Consider the following 19,565-nt stretch of genomic DNA (forward strand, 5'->3'; position numbering starts at 1 on the left):
AATTTTCTGACGAAATATTCATTAATTTTACCAATCTTTCCTATCATATCCCCTTTCCAATATCTTCAAGAGAGGCTCTTCTCTTTATATTTTTTCAGGCAAAGAACCATCAGAGTTTCCTCTTTTAGAAAGCAATGCATAGAAAATTTGTGTTCACTGAATAAAAGGAAAGATACTTATCCAAATTAGCCATGCCTCAAATATATTTAAATGGAGATTCCAAAAGTTGTAAGTGAAATTAGGAGATTACATGTTCCAGGTTACAGCATTTCATTATTAACTTCTAAAATTCAGTTTAAGATTTCATCTCCATGTCTTACATGGAGATGAAATATATGAGGTGTATAGTAGTTACACCTTGTTTGTAAGCTAGTTCTTCAGCACTGCATTTTGATTAGGGCAGACTTACGCTTGGTACAACTCATCTTGGGAGAGGTGCTGGTGAATGCACAGTAATTCATGAAATGAAGTGGCTGCTACTTGTACTTGAAATGTAAATACCCAAACCAGAGAACAGATGCATATTGAAAAATGGGGTCCCTGAAGACCTCGAACCCATTCCCCAATCCCCTTAAAAGATCAAATTTTCCTTTATGTTATCTATACTGTTCCGTTTGTAGTCTTTCAGAATGTCTCACAAACTGTCCTTTGTAGCATAGAAGATTTGAATGTTTGGAAGGAGAAAGTTTGGATTTGGTCAGGGTTTCCCTCTAGTTTTTTTCCCTCTGCCTGACTGCACTATTTTGGAGTTCCTTCCTTACACCCCCCTTACAAAGCTCAGGGGAAGGTCTTGGCACAGCCCTGTGACTGTTTTTTTTGCAGAGCCATGGCATCTGCTGTCAAAGGTAGGAAAGAGAAGCAAAATGGAGGCACTGCAGTTGTTGATATAACTGAAGGCTCTGACAGTCCTTTTAATTTGGTGAAGAAAGGAGAGAGGTAGCAAGTATTTTTAGAAAGTAGATTGCTGGGGAAAATTACCTCATGCTAGAGGTCTCTAGGTTTTATAATTTTAAGCTTCCCAGTAAAAAAACCAACCAAACAAACAAACAAACCCAAATAAAACAACAAAACAAACACATTGAAATTCCATCTTTCTAATTCTTTCAACTTCCTTATACATACCTCACCCTTTTTCCACCCTATCTCAACAACTGGATTACTCAGGAACTTTAATCAGAAGTTAGCTTCACAAACTTTTTATTGCTTACCTGTCTCATGCAGACCAGTTTAGTGTAATTTCAGACCCTCAAAGACTAAAACAAATCAGAGGCAAGGATTAAGAGAGTGTGTGTATTTAAATACACTCAAAGCCTCTCTCTCCCTGCTGTCATCAAAACCAAAGGTAACACTTCTGAATTTCAGTATTGCTCTGTTATCACTTGGCCCCATGCTAAAGCAGCTGAGGGGACTTCAGAATAAGCAGAGGTAGGCCAAAGCTCAGCTCTTGTGAGTATTCAAGGTGGGTCTGACCAGCAGCTTGCTGCCATCAAAAGTCACACAGTCAGTTTTTTGATTTTGCATGGGCTGGATCAGTCAACAGAATGTATCCATATTGGTGTTGCAGTTCTCCAAGGGTTTCTTCCTCTAACACAGGTCTGCCCTTATTTTTGCTATGGCAAAGCCCAGGAAGACTCCTCACAATGCAGCAGGGTACCCTGGTTAGAAGAATCTACCAGATCTCCTCTAAACAGGAGAACTTCACAGATGAAGATGTTTTTGCTGCTGATTTTGCTGTTTTTTACTCACAGCTTTACATTTTCACTGTTGTTGTGTTGATACGGGTGTGTTAGAAAATGCCTGCACATTCACAGACCCTGTATCTGGCAGCCTGCAACGCAGGAGGGATGCGGTATTATTATCACAGTGAAGTGAAGTGAATTAATGGCAGACGACCTGAACTATAGTTAATTGCCTTTAGTCCACGAAAGAGGCTGTAGTGCACAAAACACTAGCAAAGGGAGAGAATATTAAATGCATTACTATATTTATAATGTTATATTATTTTATATATATATTTATATATATAAAATTTCCAGACTGAGCACAATGTTTACCACCTAGATCTTCTGAATGTTTTAGCATTTACAGCCAGTGTTACTCTGGAGGTAAGAGAGTTCAGGAAAGGGCACATCCTCAGCTAAGATTGTCTGCAGATTTGCAGAGGTTACACTAAATTGGTAAAAGGTTATGTACATTTTGAAGATCTCCCTTTGGTAATCATGAATATTATAAGCATGCTTTTGTACATTGGTTTCCTAAGGAAATGAAAATTAGAAGGTTACCTCAGTCAGTAAGTTTTGCTACCATGCCTTTGTCTCCCAAGTAACATTTAAAACTGTTGATGGAGTGTCTTTGTTTAAGCTGGCAAAATGCCAACTGCTCAATAACAAGTCCTCTCACCAAGAAAAGGGAGAAAGGGAAAAAAACCTCTCAAATGATGTTTATGCTTAAACTAGCTACATAAATTTATACAGAAAAGAGAAGAGTAAAACTACAATATAACATACACTTACACAAGCTAGGAATAACAAAAAAATAACTTCCCCACTCCCCAGTGAAAGCAGATTCTATCACTGTAGTTGTATAAGCACCCCAAAAGACACCCAGGAAAGAACAGAAAGAGTAGCAACAAAATGTTTCTACTTTCCTGAACTCAAACAAAATGCAAGTAGTGGCAGCAAGAGCAGCAGGACCTACTCCAACAAGACAGGAACTGCACCACGTCCAGCTTGTACTTTGGCCTTGATGGAACTGAGTAAAAACACTTCCTACTCCTGTATCATATCTTAGGTTTGCATCATCTGGTATGAAATATTTTCTTGGTTACCCAGACAGGTGATAGCTGTCTCCCAATCCACATAGATTTTCTGAGCCTGCTAATTTGAGGCCTAGCTAAAACCACTACATGGAGTTCAGATAAAATGGGCAGCAGGGTTGTGATCTCAAGCTTTTGAGTTTCTCCAGAGTTTATGAAAATGGGCAGCTGTGTAGAGGAGACAGGGTTCCTAAGTATGGAAAGATTAAAGTATATACCTCAGCTCTTATCAACTTTTGTAGAATTCAACCAGGACACACTATGAACACTAACTTCCAAGACTGCACACTTGGCACATGAAGTAATACAATGATAGTGCTGAAATCCATACAGAATGAAGACTCCAATTTCTACACTTCAATAAAATATCTTTTTCATTGTGGAAACTATAGACTTGGGACTTGCAGATACCAAATGGACTGTATACACCAAGAGGATGGATTTTTCTTTTGTATTGGGTATTTGATAGCTGCTTGCCTTGTGCAGAATGCAGCAGTTCCTATAACATTGGTATTACAAAGGGTTTAGAGCTATGATCCAGCTAGAAGTGCTTTCTCATAGTCTAAATTGTCTGCAGAGCTGATGTGAATTAGCATAGATTCTTTGTACACTGTATCCTTCAGTTTGATCCCATCGTTTGTAAAGCAAGAACATGAAACCCATTATTTATCATTGCAGCTCAGAGATATGTATTTGGTGCTTGAATAACCTCTTGAGAAATGCAGGTAATAGATTTTTATTGCAACTAAAATATTTATTTTCACCCAGGGACCCTTCTACATTTTAAAAGTAATATTAGTTGTGTTTGTGCTTTGTGTATGAATAGATAAAGTTTCTCCTGATGTCTAACTGGCTATGTAGCATACGCCATTGATTGCAATGACTGCAGTGCAAACAGCTTTGCAGTAAAACCATTGACATGTACTGATGGTAAGAGCACCAAATTCTTGAAGTGTAGCTCCCATTACAGCTGGAAAGTTGTATGTTTTGGCCCTCTAGTGTGCAGTGACCCTTTGATCTGTGAGATCAGGAAGTCTTTGCATGTTAACTGGTGCCTGTAGTTATTTTGATGATTTTGTTGACTTTATTAATTAAAACCTTGAGTATTTAGTTGAATTAAAGTCTAAACTATAAGCTTGCTTATTTTATCTAGTCACTGTCACTGTTCGCCAAACCTGAAGAACTACTTTATTTTAAGGATGAAATACATAGCTGATCAGATTGAGTTTCTAGTACTATTTGCAAAGACATGCTAGAAATAAGTCTGCAAAGGAAAAAAAAAAAGGAAAGTGGACACATTGGCAAAGGGAATAAGAGAAATAGATGACATCTTCTAAAGAGTATTGCTGTACATGGATGGGCGATTTCTGGAAGCTTCCTGGCTTGCTTTCTATGGGTATAGTTTCTATAGAAATCTGGAGTTCTGAGATGCAAATCCAGTACAGCTTTATCTTTTTAAACACCATGCAAAGCAGGAGTGGGTTACTGAACTGTTACAAAACCAAACAGTCTCTCCAGTGTAGGACAGGTACTTTCAGCAAACAAAACACCCCAGGGCATAAATCTTGCAGGGTACCCCAGCTGCCAGCTGACAGTGACTCAAAAGCCTCCTACCTACCATACAAAGAAATCTTCCTTGCTCTACAGAGGTCTTTCCATATGTCAATTGATGCAACTGGAGGGCTTGAAATAAGGAGTTGTGTAACACTACAGAGGTTATGGACCTGGCCAGAGGACCTGTTCAACTTCAAGTACTGCCTGAAGGTTGCTTTACCCAAGATGCTGGAAGAGTTGTAGGAGCAACAGATTAAAAAGCCACCAATAGGTTGTGTGAGAAATGTTGCAAGGAATTTTTATGGTTGTTTATCTAGCTAGGGAACCCTTGTGTGGTCACCAGCTCTGTTTTATCTTCCACACCATGGATGACTATATTCCTTTTTAAATGTATTGGCTTTGTATGGCCAGGTTTTGGTAGTGGGGGGGTTTACAAGAGGGGCTTCTGTTTGAAGCTGCTACAAGCTTCCCCCAGTCCAGCAGGGCCAATGCCAGTCTGCTCCAGGATGGACCCACCACTGACTGAGGCTGAGCTAATCAAAGATAGTAGTAATGCATCTATGTTAACATATTTAAGAAGGAAAAAAGTTATTGTGCAGGTGGATTTGTGCTCAGAGAAGTGAAGAGTACAAATATGTGAGAGGAACAGACATTCAGATGCCCAAGTCAGTGGAGAAGGCGGGAGAGGAGGTGCTCCAGGCACTCAGGGACAGGTTCCCTCACAAGCCTGTGGTAAAGACCGTGGTCAAGCAACTGTCTCTCTCCAGCCCATGGAGGTCCACAGGAGAGCAGAGATCCACCTGCAGCCTGTGAAGAAGACCCATCTGGAGCAGGTGGATACCCAAAAGAAGGCTATGACCATGGGAAGCCCATACAGAAGTAGGGTCCTGGAAGGGACTTGCAGACCCATGGATTAAGGAACCCACTCTGGAGGTTTCCTGGTAGGACTTGTGACCCTGTGGGGCATCTACGCTGGAGCAGGCTGTTCCTGAAGGACTGCACCCTGTGGAAAGGGACCTACACTGCAGCAGTTTATGGAAAGCTGTAGCCCATGGGAAGAAATCACACTGGAGATGTTCCTGGAGATTTTTCTGCTGTGGGAAGGACTCGTCTCCCTGAGCAGCATCAGAAACAACCTGTGACCGTAGCCCTCTTTCCCCATCTTTCTGCACCACTGGGGAGGGAGAAGGCAGACCCCAGGAAGGAGGGAGGTGTGGGGGGAAGGTGTTTTTAATATTTGTTTTACTTCCCATTATCTTGCTCTGATTTTGATTAAAATTCACTTTTGATTAAATTCAATTAATATCCTGAAATTGAGTCTGTTTTGCCCATGATGGGAATTGCTAAGTGATCTCTCCCTGTCCTGATTCCAGCTCATGCACTTTTTTTATATTTTCTCTTTCCTGTCCAGCTACTGAGGAGAGTGATAGAGCAGCTTTGGTGGGCACTTGGAATCCAACCAGGGTCAACCCACCACAATAAATCATCCTATTAGACCCTAGAAACACACTTAAAACTTGGGGAATAAATTGGTTGCCCTTGCCCTTGTTGTCTTCTTCAGGCACTCTTTCTGCCTATTTTACAAGTCCTGGCATGGAGAGGTTAGTTCATAACCTCAGGAAAATACACACAAATGGGGCCATAACTTCAGCTTTAGATGCTCCCCAGAAGGTTAAATGTGGATGAATGTTTGTTTCATCAGACACTGGAAATGAATGTAGTTACATGCATCACATATCCTGTTCCTAAAACCCTTTTAATCTTTTTCTATATGGGGCAAAGATGCTAAAATTAAAGTCAGTGAATGTAAAGATCATTGTTCAGAGTTTTATATTTGGTCTTTGTTAGCTAAGGTGATCACTTAGAAATCAGATTGTTAAGTGTATTTTAAAAACTACTTAAATCTTGGACATGGATCTAGTTTCCCTTGCTTTTTTTAAGGCAAGAAGAACAGAGATGATCTAAAGGTTACCTATACTGACATCAGAGTTAGACAAGTTACTGAAATGTCTATTTTTCCTAACTCTGAAAGTCAAAGGCTATTCAGACAATGCATTTGCCTACATGAGACTGGTTACTTGCTGCTTGCAATAATGCCAGATCATTGGGCAAAAGGAGAAAGGGAACTAAGCAGAGACAAAGGAGTCTATTCAATCTGGATCTCACTTTCTCCTGAAAGACTTCACAGCTGAGACAGTGAAGTGAACTCTGTATTAGGCTAAGGCAAAAAAAAAAAAAAAGCAAGCAGAGGAGCTACAGAAGTGCCTTGCTTTCCATGCATGAAAAGATTTGAGCACAGGATCAGGAGGAATTATTTCAGACCAGTCTGTGATTGCATCACTGAACCACTGAGACACTTAATCCAATCAGCTACATACTTCAAACTTTAAAGTATTTCTTTTTGTACTTATCAAACAGCAACCAGATATAATAAGGATGTTAATAGTTTAATTCACCTGCCTGCCCCTTAGAACCAAGTGTTTAAAATGCTACCCATCCTACAACCAGAAAAGGCGACTGACTTGTGATTATCCCATTCAGTTCCTGCAGTGACACACCCTCCATGCTTCATTCAGCAAATCCAGCACTACAGGAATTATTGTTCTGTCCTTATTCAGGCCAGGAGCTGATGGTGCACATAGAACAAGCCTGCTGGGAAGATATCCAGGCTTTGCTTTGACTCCAAGTGACAATGAGTTTGCTACATACCTCATTCCCCCTAATCACAGCAAATTACTCTCACTACTGTGGAACGCTTCTACATCTGCCTGCTGGGCTTCTGTTCTGCCTCTGCAGCTGCTTGGTAAGGCTGAACTCCCAACCTGTGCCTGTAAGGGGATGTTTATGCAGCTCTCAATTCACTTCTGAACCTACACTTTCCACCAGCTCAAAACCTTTTAATGTTGTCTGGTAGAGGAACTTGGCTCTGGTGAAGGGAGTCTTTATGGGTACTTGGATTTCTCCCAGGAAACAGACCTTTTCCATCCATCTGTTGGAAAATTTTGAACATGCAACAAGTTGTCAGTATAAGGGATGGAGAAGTTGAACTCCTGGGATATGTTCTCATTCCAAACATCAGTTAGCTTAAAGCTTTTGGTCTTTGAAATAAGTGGTATGTAGGTGCCTTCTTATCTCTCAGAGAGTTCTAGAACTTAATTAATTAACACTTATGAACTGTAAACACTTCCTCTTATAGACAGCGAAAATAATCTTGGCACACTTGAATTAGCAAACTTTGGTATAGGTGAAAAGAGAATGAGTGACACGACATCATAGGGAATATGTTGGGTTATTTTAAATGCCATAATCTTCCTCTTATGGATTTCTGGCCTATTTTTATAATACAAATTCTGATTAAAAATGCAAAGTCTGACTGTCTGCTCTAAAGCAACTTCATCCTTCCATAGTTAGCTGTGTTAAACACTCTGACTAGTCAAAAGACCTTTAAAATATTTCCATGCCACAGAAACTTCTGAGGAACTCATATAAGCTGTATGCATTTCCCTGCTTCTGCAGCGGGAAGAGTTTATGGAGCTGCACAAGACATCAGGATGGTTGTTGTATTTAGTGTATTGACTGTGATTATGTTTCAATCTGATGGCAGCTGATTTAGCTTTTATTTCTCTGTTGTTCTGAAGTAAGTGGAGCTCAGCTGTGATCACACACACTGACAAAAAAATGGTTTGTCCATTTCCAGTTCTTGTGGTTTCCTTTTTTTCATATTATAGTAGCTGCTCAGCTCCACTCTTTATAAGCTAAGAAGTTGCATGAAAATGGACTAGAAATGCCTGCACCAAAATGGGTAAGGTTGAGAGGCTGCTTCTCTATTCTGCTCCCTGTGCAGGATGGAGCTGCTTTGAGCCCTGTCCAGAACACAGCCAGGCAAAAAAAAGTTTCACAAAACTTCTCAGCAGTGTGTAACTCAAAATGGCAATAGAGAAAAAGACATAGCTCTGGAGATACCTGGTGTTCTTAGACAGTTTTTCCCCACTTTATATTATATTTTATCCTGTTGGTATTGCAGATAGAATTGTATTGATCTCTACAATTTGATACTTAAAAAGCTCAGCTAACCTTCTCAAGGTCCACAGCTGTTCTGAGAGAGTTTTCAACCATAAAGCATGATGTCTTATCAGCTGTTTTGCAATTAAAATGGGGAAAAATTCCCCAAAAAGCACATTTCAAAATATATGTAACTTGATGTTGTTTTTCAATATGCTGTCTGTAAAAGCAGGTATTTTTTCTCAATTTTCTAGTGAAATCTAATTTAAACATTAAAGAAGCAATGAAGCTAGAATATGCTCTTCTGTGTTATCTGACCTTTAAATAATTTAGAGGCTGAAATTAGTTTAATTTTCTGTTATTAGTACTGACCAATACAAACTTTACTCATTATATGAACAAGTAAACACAGAAGGCAAATTATGCAAGGTATGTAAAAGTGAGGAAGGACTGAAAAAGAATGTGCAAAAGAATGAACTTGGTCCTACAGAATTTGGCAGCTGTATGTAGTATGATTTTATGATATGGACAGATGGAAAAAATAGTAGTGTAAAAATGCTTCACTAGAAATCATCCAGTTCAAGTCTTGATTTCCAAATTGTCTTATAACTTCAACTTTTTTATTTCTGTCTGATGTATTACTATAACAAGTGCAACTTCATGAACTTCCTTATTAGAGGAAAATTGGATTTGTTTGCTTTACAGATATGTGTAAGAAACTTCCGCTGTAGGAAGCATGTTTGCAGGCTAAACAGATAAGAACATAGATAATCTTATGTAATGATAACACTATGCCTTGGGAGAGAATGACCCACAGTCTTCTCTTGCTTGGACCATCTAGATATAACTTAAATACTACTCACCTTCACAAAGATTATTGTCTGTTTTCAGAGTGAAGCACTTGATGACAAATTAATTTTATGCTTCAACCCAATATATTCACTAGAGGAAGGTTCCCTTGTAGTGGGGATGTACCTGGATTGATTCGTTGTACAGCAATAAGATAAGGCAAATGAACAGAAGCAATAACCGTGATCATTTCAGTGCAATGGAAGAGTAGGTATGGAGAGAAGGGCGGGGGTATTTTGAGGGCACAAATGGTGGGTATTTTTGAGGACACAGACAGTGACAGTTTTGAAAGCACAAATGGTGGTTGGGATGTAGGAATCTGTAGAAAAGCAAGACTTGAAAGATACCTAAGCCACTTGTCCAAGAGGGCTATGAGTTCAGGTTTCTCTGTTTTCAAGCATGCTTTTAGAAAGATTTTGAAAGAGCGTGGGTGACTCTTCAGAGTATGTGGACATAGCACTCTGTGCAAACCAAGCTCTAAATAATGCAGGTAGTCTTTCTCCCACTATCAAAGTCAGTGCAGTCCTTGGTTACTTTGAAAAACTGTGTCCATCTGTCCTAGAATTATGATAAATGTTTTGGCAAATACATTCAAATGAACTAATTTTCTTACAGACATTAGTGACTGTGAAAATGTTCTTTAACACTCTTTAATTAATTTTCCCAGGGTTTTGTTGTTAAACAGAGCCACACAGTGACTGTGGCCTGACTTCTTTTTCATGACACAATAGATCAGTCTCATCTTTCTGCCACACAACCACGAAGCAAATAAGGTTATGTCAATAAACTGGGATTACTTTTAACTTCCTGCAAGCTCCTTCCTGCTTCTTGGGTCCCATCTTTCGAGGCAGTTGGGAGATGTCGTTTTCCGTTCTCACAGGCCCTAGTGATTACACATTGTCTTTTCTGGAGTGTGTGTCCATTCCTCAAGTAAGAAAAATGATAAGATATGATTGTCATCAAGATACCTTGAAGCCTCAGGCTCTGCAGATGAATACTCATGCCAAAACATGTGACTGTATATTAATTTCCATTTCATACACTTTTTTCTTCTTTGAAATTACTAGGTGTAGTTGCCCTGATCCTAAAAGCCATCATATCCAGAAGCTTTACCGAGTGTATGTCACATAGAAACAGTCCTAATAAATCAGACCAGTGTCCACTAAGCCAAGTATTCTGTACAACAAAATACAAGAATAGAGCAAAGAGCATGAGAATAGAGAATAGAGCTTGGAAAGGGTGCTCTCAATCTGAAGGTGTATAAATCCATGTGTTCTAATGAGATGCATCCATGAGTCCTAAGGGAACTGTTGGAGGAAGTGGCTAAGCCACATATTTGAGAAGTCATGGCAATTTGGTGAAGTTCCCAGTGGCTGGAAAAGGGGAAATATAATTCACATATTTCAAAAGAATAAAAAGGAAGATGTGGGGAACTAAAGGTTAGTCAGTTTGAGCTTGGTGCCAAGATTATGGAACAGATCCTCCTGAAAACTATGCTAAGACACATGAAAAATAAAGAGATGATTGGTGACAGGCAACATGCCTTTGCTAAGGGCAAATCACATCTGACAAATTTGGTGGCCTTCTATAGTGGGTTTACAGAAACAGTGGATGAAAAAAGAGTAACTCATGTCATCTACCTAAATGTGCAAAATATTTGGCCCTGTCCCATACAATCCTGCCAGGGATAACTCTCTCAAATATATGGCATGCATATACTGACATTTAGGATTACTTAATGCCTGTGTCATAAATCATAGAATTATGCAATTTGGAAGGATCTGCGGCAGTTTCATCTGTTTTCCCCTCCCAATACTAATCCAGTTAGATCAGAATGCTCTTCAAGGTGACTAGCTATTTTCCTAGTAGCTCCAAGAACAGAGAACCTACAACATCCCTGAGACCTTGCTGTAGTGGCAGTCTTCCTTTTTGGGAAAAAAAAATTGTCTTAAGTTCTCATGGTAGTTGTCTTAAGTTCTCAAGGTCCTGTGTAGCATCTTGTACCTGGTGGCTCTCATCCTTTCATTAGACCCCTTTTAACGTTCACTTATTAACTCCATCTTGAAAATCATTGCCTAGCATAATGAAATATGTTAATGGCTTTAATATTTTGGGTTTGGATCAGGAAGGGATCAAGTTTTCAGGATTTTATACACAAGCACAAAGGCTACTGTTCTTTTTTTTAGAACTTTTCATTCTTTCTATTGAGCCATGGTTCTCTGCTTTTCATTTATTTAAAGAAGCTGAAGCTGTAAATAAGATGAGGGTTCTTTTTAAAAAAAGGAAGAAAATAATGACAATTGTCAAAATTATAAGTGCAGTTTTAATTGAAAGTGCTTTTGTGGACACATAAAAAATCCTTTAGTATGTAGTATTGCTTCAGGACTTGAAGTGCTTTTGTGGACACATAAAAAATCCTTTAGTATGTAGTATTGCTTCAGGACTTGTGAAATAGCTTGCAGCTTCCCTCAAGAAAGGAAAAAGAGATTTATGAACTCAAAAGAGCAGTGTTGACAAGTGAGTGTAAATAAGCATTTTTCAGCAGCAATTAAAAGACATATGTTTATACCTAAAAAACCCCCACACTTTTTGTTTCTTATTTCTTGTTTTGAAGATGCAAACCTTGAAGAGACTCACAGAAACATAGGGTGATAAAATGTGTTAACCCAGCATTTGGGAAGAGAGGCTTTTATAAGCCGTGTATTTGAGAAGTTTCAGTTTTAACATGTAAATGTTTCAAGAAATAAAGACTAAGTAAAAGAAGTAGTGACTTACTGAAAATGTTGGACAGATAAATGCCTTAGTAAGAAAGCAAAGGCAAGGCAGGGAAAGAAGAGACTAAACAGTCTGTGAAGCATAAGTGATAAAATAATAGGTAATTAGAGAAAGCAAAGCTATTGGGCAAAGAAAAAGGAACAGTCCAAATAGATGATGAGATCATAAGGACTTGGAATAGAGGTAGACAAGTGCTGGGAAGATCTTTGTAAACAATAAGACCTTAGAAGTGGTTTCTTAGAAAAGCAAGGGAAAAGCGAAAGTCTAGGTAAGTAGTATGACAGTTTTTAATACATTTGAGAAGGCTGTTTTGGAAAAGCAAGGATAATAGCACTGAGTAAAGAGTAGTTCTGTATCTAATGTGACTTTTTAAAAAGCAACAGGCCTCACCTCATTTGTCTTTCAATGGAAGAATGTGTGCCCCTGTTACAAGGAAAACAAGAAGACAACAAGATCTCATGGCCAAATTGCTTTTTTCCACCTGATTTTCATAGTAATTCTGATGAGTGTGAAAGTCTTTGTGTTGTTGATGATTTTTCATAAAAAGTTATTGCAAGCAGACATAGGTACCAATAAATATACAAAAGTCACAAAGCAACTGGAGTCTTCAGTCAAAGTAACTCAAAAGTAGTAACTTAAAACTTCATAATACATCAGAATGTGGAGCTTATATTTTGCTTTAACTGATTCTGATACAAGGTAGATATTATAAAAGTGAAAATTCTCCTTGGTCTTTTCACTTTTAAGATACAAATTACTTCAATAGTATTCTTTGTCATTTGTATAAATGGATGAAAATATCCGTCAGTAATAATTTAGGATTAATTTTTCTTTAATTAATATAATTAGCATTTCTAGATTATGCAATGCTTATGTGTATATTCCAATGCTTTCTCAAATGCAAATTTAATTCTGTGTGTTCTTCCTGAAAAATCCTAAAACTAGTGTAAATGCTGTTTCCTAAAATCATAGAACCATGGAATGGTTTGGGGTGGAAGGGACCTAAAAGATCATCAGACTCTGAATCCCTGACCACGGGCAGGTAACCTTCCACTACACTTGGTCAGAGCCACATCCAACCTGTCCTTGAACACTTTCAGGGATGGCACATCCACAGCTTCTCTGAGCAATCTATTCCAGTCTTTCACCACTCTCATTGTAAAGAATTACTTCCTAATACCTCATATAAACCTACCTCTCTTTCACTTTATCATCCATCTTCAGTATGAAGTAGTATGTATGTCCCATTCAGGTTCTGTGAGAGCAGATCAGGCAGTGAAATCATTTAAAAAGAGCTAAGAACTCAATAAAGGCAATGCTTATTTATAGGACAGTATTTTTACTCACTCACTGTTGCCTTATTCAGATTGAGACTTTGGACTGAAGGACAGATGCCAAGCTCCTTTCTTCCTCCCTTGTAAAATCTCCTCCTGTTTACATGGTATGTCCTGTGGTGTACTGTAGCAGCAGCACAGAAATTTTATTTATTAAAAACTCCATGACCCTTTCACATTCCATGGGTTGGTCACAGTGTAGCACATACATACCTGAGGGTCCTCCATCAACACTTTGGAGAAAGATGTAGAACCAAAGGGAACTAAATTGGAAATATAGTGAACCTGACCTCAAATGTCAAAATATATGGACTCAGGTGTTCTCAGTCTGAGAGGCTCAGTCCACTTCTGGTGCCTCATTTACAGAGCAGCACATCTGACTGTCCTGAAGAACATCAGAGCAGTCTGTTGCCTGTACCTCTGTACCTTCTGTGGCAGGGGCTATTTATTTCCGCCATAGTAAATTCGTAAGTGCAGTCTGCAAAGGAGACAGGTTAGATTAATAACACTACTCTTGATGACCATAATGCCAGAGAGTATTTGGATTGCACTTTTTCAAGGGAAAAGTCATTTGTAATGAGAAATGCTGCCAAGCTATTTTTTCTACTGCATCCAAATTCTGTTAATTAACAGGACAGCAGGTCTCATATGCTCATGTTTGACTTTCAGGCCTTATCATGTGCACCTGTCCTTAAAGAAATGCTAAAAGATACACTCAGCCTGATCTGCATGGATCTTACCTGCCAGTGAAGCCCTGCATACACCTGGTGCAATAGCATCACGAGTTCTGCAGTTTGCATGCCCTCTATCCTCTTTAATAACTCAAATTAAAGGAATTTTCAGTGGACTGACACTCAGACAAAGCAAATGAGATGCCTTGGAAGGACTCTAGACAACCATCTTCTCCAGATTTCTGCTGGGACATGTGTTTGCATGCATGAGAGAGAGTGTGTGTTGGAGAGGGGAGGAATTTACAATAAGACAAGTGGATGGTATCTGCAGATCTGTTCAGTGAGTTTATCTAAATATTCTCTTTTCTCCCTTTTCTTCCCCCCTCCCTTTCGTCTTTCTTTTCTCTCATTTACTGTCAGGAAGGGCCACCTTTGAAGGGCCAGACCAGTACGGCCTGCCGCCAACGCAGACGGACATCATCAACAGTTTCAACTGTGAGTCATTTGCAATTGGGGGACTCCTTAAAATGGTGTTGGTTTATGTGCATATAGAAATTGCAACAATCCTGCACATGGATTTCAGAGCAGGCAGATGGCAAATTTGTTACCCCAGCTCCCTCTGGTTGGAGCAGCCTGCATGTTTTTGATTTCCCATTAAAAGCATTAGATAAATGTAGTTTTTCTTGAAATATACAAGGATTCTGGAGGGAAGTCCCATAGCATAAAGGACAGCACTCCAGACTCTGGATCACAAGGACCTGAGTTTGAGTTTCAGTGGGGACCATCCCCTGGCAGTTCAATGCCTCCCTGCCATCCCATCCCGTCAGATCTCAGATGCTCAGCAGGGTCAGCCCCGGTTAGTACCGGGTGCTGTGACAGTCCCGAGGACTTCACTGTCACTGTCCAAGCTCGCTCGGCCGTGGCAAATGGACCTGAGGACTTAAACAGTGGGGCCAGTTCTGCGCATGCTGTGCCTGACCTAAAAAATCCACTGTGCAGGCTGGAAGGGCACACCCACGTGGGGAGAGCCCTTCCCAAATCTTAGTTTGCAAAGTGTGGCCATACATACATACATAGAAGGACTGTAATGTGTGAGGGCCAGTGCCAGGGCATTTTACCAACAGAAAAGACATTTGGCCTTCAAGGAAACATAAGACATTTCATCTGACTAGAGAAGAGGCTGGAAGCCATGCACAGAGAAGGATCTTCATTGAATTGTTATTTTCACAGCTGGAGACAAGATCTGGCAGTCTCGGATTTGTGTAGGAACACTGATTTGAGTTAGGATGGGTGAAGAGACGTTGCTGTCAGTTTTGAGGTAATTTACCTGCTATCACTTAGATTCTCTGGTGCTCCCTGGAGCACTTAGAGAGGGAAGACAAGCCTTTGCATGGTATAACATGCTGATTGTCTCTCTTTATCCATGCACACAATGTTACCCAGTCCTTGCTATCCCAGTCTTCAGTGGCCCCTTCTACTCATATGTGTGTTGGATGAAAAGACTTTTTTGGGTGCTGTAGGAGGGAAAAAAATGTTATGTAGAGCAAATGAAAAAAGACATCCACTCCTCATTGTTTTTAAAAGATACTCCTGGCCTATATATTCCTCTTGGTGACTCTCCTGGGACTGACAAGCTTTCACTCAGCATCACAAAGAAGGTAGCTGGAAAAGGAGATAGTGGGTTAAAGGAGAAGCAGGCAGATGGATGTGCTGATGAATTGAAGAAGGCAATGGCAAATGCTGAGAACAGCAGAAGGCAAAAAAAAGAAAAAGCCTCCCTTCACCCTGGCACATCAAAGACAGTAAGATAAGTTACACCCTCTGGTAGGGACTGAGAGAGCAGACCCTGTCTGTCACTACTGAAAGACTGACCACCAGAGCTATATAATTTGTAGCATTTCATTCATGGAAAGATAGTATTATGAAGCAGTTACAAATTACTGCATGGTGCTGGGATTAACCCTGGTTTTTCTAGATGCTCTGTCCTCAGTATACTTCTAACATTTTCCATAATTCAACTAAAAACTGTATCTTTGAGATATATATATATATATGTGTAGCTACAGCTTTTTATGAATGTACATGAATATATTTATAAAAATCTTTCTCAGAAACTCTCAGTGTAACTGTAATAATGTTATCATAAACAATGCTGTAATCTGATTTTATGCTGCACAGTGAAAATTGGAAAATTCACAGCACAGAACAATGTCTCACAGATCTGTGACTCTTAAGCAAGGAATTGGTTGTCTCTTCTAACGACATTTCTTGGCCTCAAGTACTTGAGTGACTCATACTGTATTTGTTCCACCTTTTAATTGTCTGATGATTTGTTTAAGTCCCACAGTTCCTGCAGTCCAATGGCCACTTCTGTAAGCTATTGTTTAGAAATGTTGATATCCCAGGCAGTGCATCAGTCCAGATGATTAGTTAGCTGTATCAATCCTATGAGCAGTTCTGTCTGTCAGTAAACATGTGAACATGGGCCTTGAGATCAACAGGAAGACTCATTGTTGAATTACAGCATGCAGTTGAGGTACCTGTGCTTGAATTATTACCAGGAGGAAGTGATTTGAAAAAGATTTTGAAATCTCGCAAAGACAGAAAGCTGAGCACTGAGTGAATTCAGGCTGATCACAGGATGCCTTTAGCAGTCAATGAGTGGATATTAACTATACCACTGGGATAGTATTTTTATCAGGTCTTAGGTGCAAGAAAAAGCATCAGCCTCAGACATGTACAGCTCCATAGTTTGGGAGAGAACAAGTGCAAAGCATGTTATGGGGACTTAGAGGCTTTGTGAAATACAACACATTATCCTGTCTTTCTCTTAGCTTACCTGGTAGTCAGTCCTGTACTGGTCTAGAGCAGCACTCTATTTTTGGCTTTTTCTTTATGTTTGTTTTCTTACTTAAGTTGTTAGAGCATTTAATCAAACTTCTGGATGGATTGTGATTAGATCTCATTGAACAAAGATTGATTATGTTAATGTTTGTTGTAGTTCCTCTCTAGTAAGAACTCTTTGACCTTATGCAGGGAACTCAGAATAGAAAAGCAACAGCACTGTAGTACCAAGCAGGAGAGATACTGATCAAGGCTGTTCAAAATGCTTGGCCAATGCATGTCTTCTTTTTTTCCACCACATTTGTTTGCATGTAGCCTCTCCCACTCTCTTGGTCAGACACTGGACCTACACAGCTGAGTGCTAAATTATCATAACCATGCAATCCTCAAAGATTCACAAAAGCATCTAAAATCTTGCTAGGGTTCTATTGCTATTATTATTGAGATACTCATTTGAATGAGAAGCTATGTACAAAAATGAAGAGATTATCTATCTTGGTGGACAGACTAAAGGGCAAGAAAAAGGAAGGGGTCTAAGCCCAGTAACAATGTAGAAATCTCTCTGTGAGAGATGGGCAGTACTGAAAAAGGGACTGGGAGAAGAAATATTCTTGGAGGAGGTTCTTGCAAATATACAAAACTTCACCGACCAAGCCTTGAAGCAAGCTGATTGAACCTGGAATCCATGCTTTGAGTAGGGCTTGGACTCCTTGTCCTCCAGAATAGCCTTCCAAACAATGTAATCTTCTAATTAGACTGTCTGTGGTAAATTTATTAGTAAAGTCCTGTGCATTTGAACTACATATATCTGATACTTGGACTAGCACCTAAGCTGTAGAAAATGTCCTCCTGCCTTGGAATTAAGCTGCCTCCTCCAAAACCACAGGATGAATATTGTCTTCTGGTAGTACGCCGTGGATGAAAGAAGAATGAATTCTACTATATACACGGAGCAGCTAGGATTTTAGGAAACCAGGGCTGGAAGGTGAGTTGACAGTCTTAAAGAGATAACATTTTCTTTCCCGTAAGACTGAGCCTGACTGACTCATTAAAGGACAGAAAGACAAAACTGTCCTTTCACAGATGTTCTGGGGAACAGAGCTAAAGTTGTCTCATTCTGACAGCACCGTTCCTGTTGCGTAGCTGAATTGTATGGGCCAGGTCCTGGAGCTGTCAATCCAGATAAGTTTGCACCACTGTTAAGAAAGGAAATCGATATTCTCCAAGGGTTAAATGCTAGTGATTCTGATGTGACTTTGTGATAAAGTCAGGGGCTCTTTCAGAGGAAAGTATTGTTGCATTACTGTAATGAGTTACAATATCACATCCTTTACACTGTTTTGTGTCTTTTCAAATCCTGAGCTCCCATTTGGTTTTGATGGACACCAAATTTTTTGCTGAATTATTTTTTGACCTTTTTTTTAAATTGATGTTAATTAAACGGAGATCTCATTGTACATTCCTGCTGCACATACTGACACATTAGTATTACCCAAGGCAGGATCTGTAGGAAGAGGTAATGGCAAGTGTGCTCCTTTACCAACTGACAAAGATGTGAAAAACAGGGGCTTTCTGACACACTGTTCATATCTGAAACAGAAGCAAGAAATTTCAAGCTACCATTTTGCATCCTGGGTTTCTTTGTATTTTGCTTCTTAAAATTTCCACTCACTGAGGCCACTTGAGTGTCTACTGTTTATTTTAGTGGCTATGGGAATAAGTATTATATCAGAAAGATTAACGATTATAATTCGATTTGTAGTGTTTTCTCCCTCCTGCCGCCTTGTTATCTATGACATTAGTAGCTTCTTTTATTGGCTGTTCATTAAAACTAAATTAGCTACCTCCCTAAGACATGCCAAACTGTTTCTGCAGTCTTTTAATGGCCACTGGTTTTGCTGGCAGAGTTTGAAGGGAAAATTTTGAAAGTGAATCTGTATTACCAACAACATTGCTGCTGATTTTGTTATTACAAGAGTTAAACCCTTCTTTCTGTGCTCTGACTTATACACTGTGATGCCTTGATTTTATCCACCTCCTAATCATGTCTGTCACAATACAAATTGGATGGAAAATCTTCTATAGGAGCATGGCGCCCATGATTTTAGCACAGGCAAGAAATAATGCATAGTGCCATCTATGGAAACATTGTGTTTTATTACTGTTGCCATCTTCAAATGATTGTTTTTGTTCCAGTTAAAAGATGCTGCTACATAAAAGTCATTCTGTCACAAATCAAGGTGCTGAAATCTGCAAGCAGCAGAGAAACAGCTGCTACTGAGAGAGCCAGTCTGTGGGTCTCATCATGATAGCAGCTTTTAAGGACAGTGGGATGGCTGGACACCATCTGTTTGTAGTTACAGGCTCCTAAAGAACACAGGGTTTTACGAACCTCAGCAGCTTTGGTACGAATCTGGGAAAAGATAGGGGCATAACATCACTGGTCTTCTGAGGTGATGATGTGTGCCAGTGCTGGATTAGGGCCCTCAGATTCCTTATCTATAACACTAAAACAACTTGGAAAGGAGCCTGCTTTTCCAGGTGAGTAGGACAGGCAGGGGTGATGGCAGAAATCAGACAAAAGCACATGCCAGCACTTGGTAGGAGACTGGCAAGTCAGAAGAGTCTCAGCAGTGTCTGTACCACTGCAGGGTGATCCCCAGCAAGAAGTCTGTTGCTCAGGTTGGGGGAGCAGCACTCTTAGAGTTCAGAAAGAGCAGA

The 19,565-nt window shown here is 39.6% G+C and overlaps 1 protein-coding gene across 5 annotated transcripts in view; it reads left to right on the top strand.

Annotated features, from left to right (window-relative positions):
- NRG1 (neuregulin 1) overlaps positions 1-19,565 on the top strand; it is a 483,648-nt gene that overhangs the window by 165,134 nt on the left and 298,949 nt on the right. For 4 of the 5 annotated variants that reach the window (XM_071580239.1, XM_071580242.1, XM_071580241.1 and 1 more), the window contains one exon: positions 14,421-14,495. In XM_071580239.1, coding sequence (XP_071436340.1) covers positions 14,421-14,495 — 75 coding nt within the window. Of the gene's footprint in view, positions 1-14,420; positions 14,496-15,253; positions 15,319-19,565 lie in introns of those variants that run through there. The other variant, XM_071580247.1, reaches the window with a different exon arrangement.

Source organism: Pithys albifrons, chromosome Z (assembly GCF_047495875.1).
Source record: "Pithys albifrons albifrons isolate INPA30051 chromosome Z, PitAlb_v1, whole genome shotgun sequence".
NCBI lineage: Eukaryota > Metazoa > Chordata > Aves > Passeriformes > Thamnophilidae > Pithys > Pithys albifrons.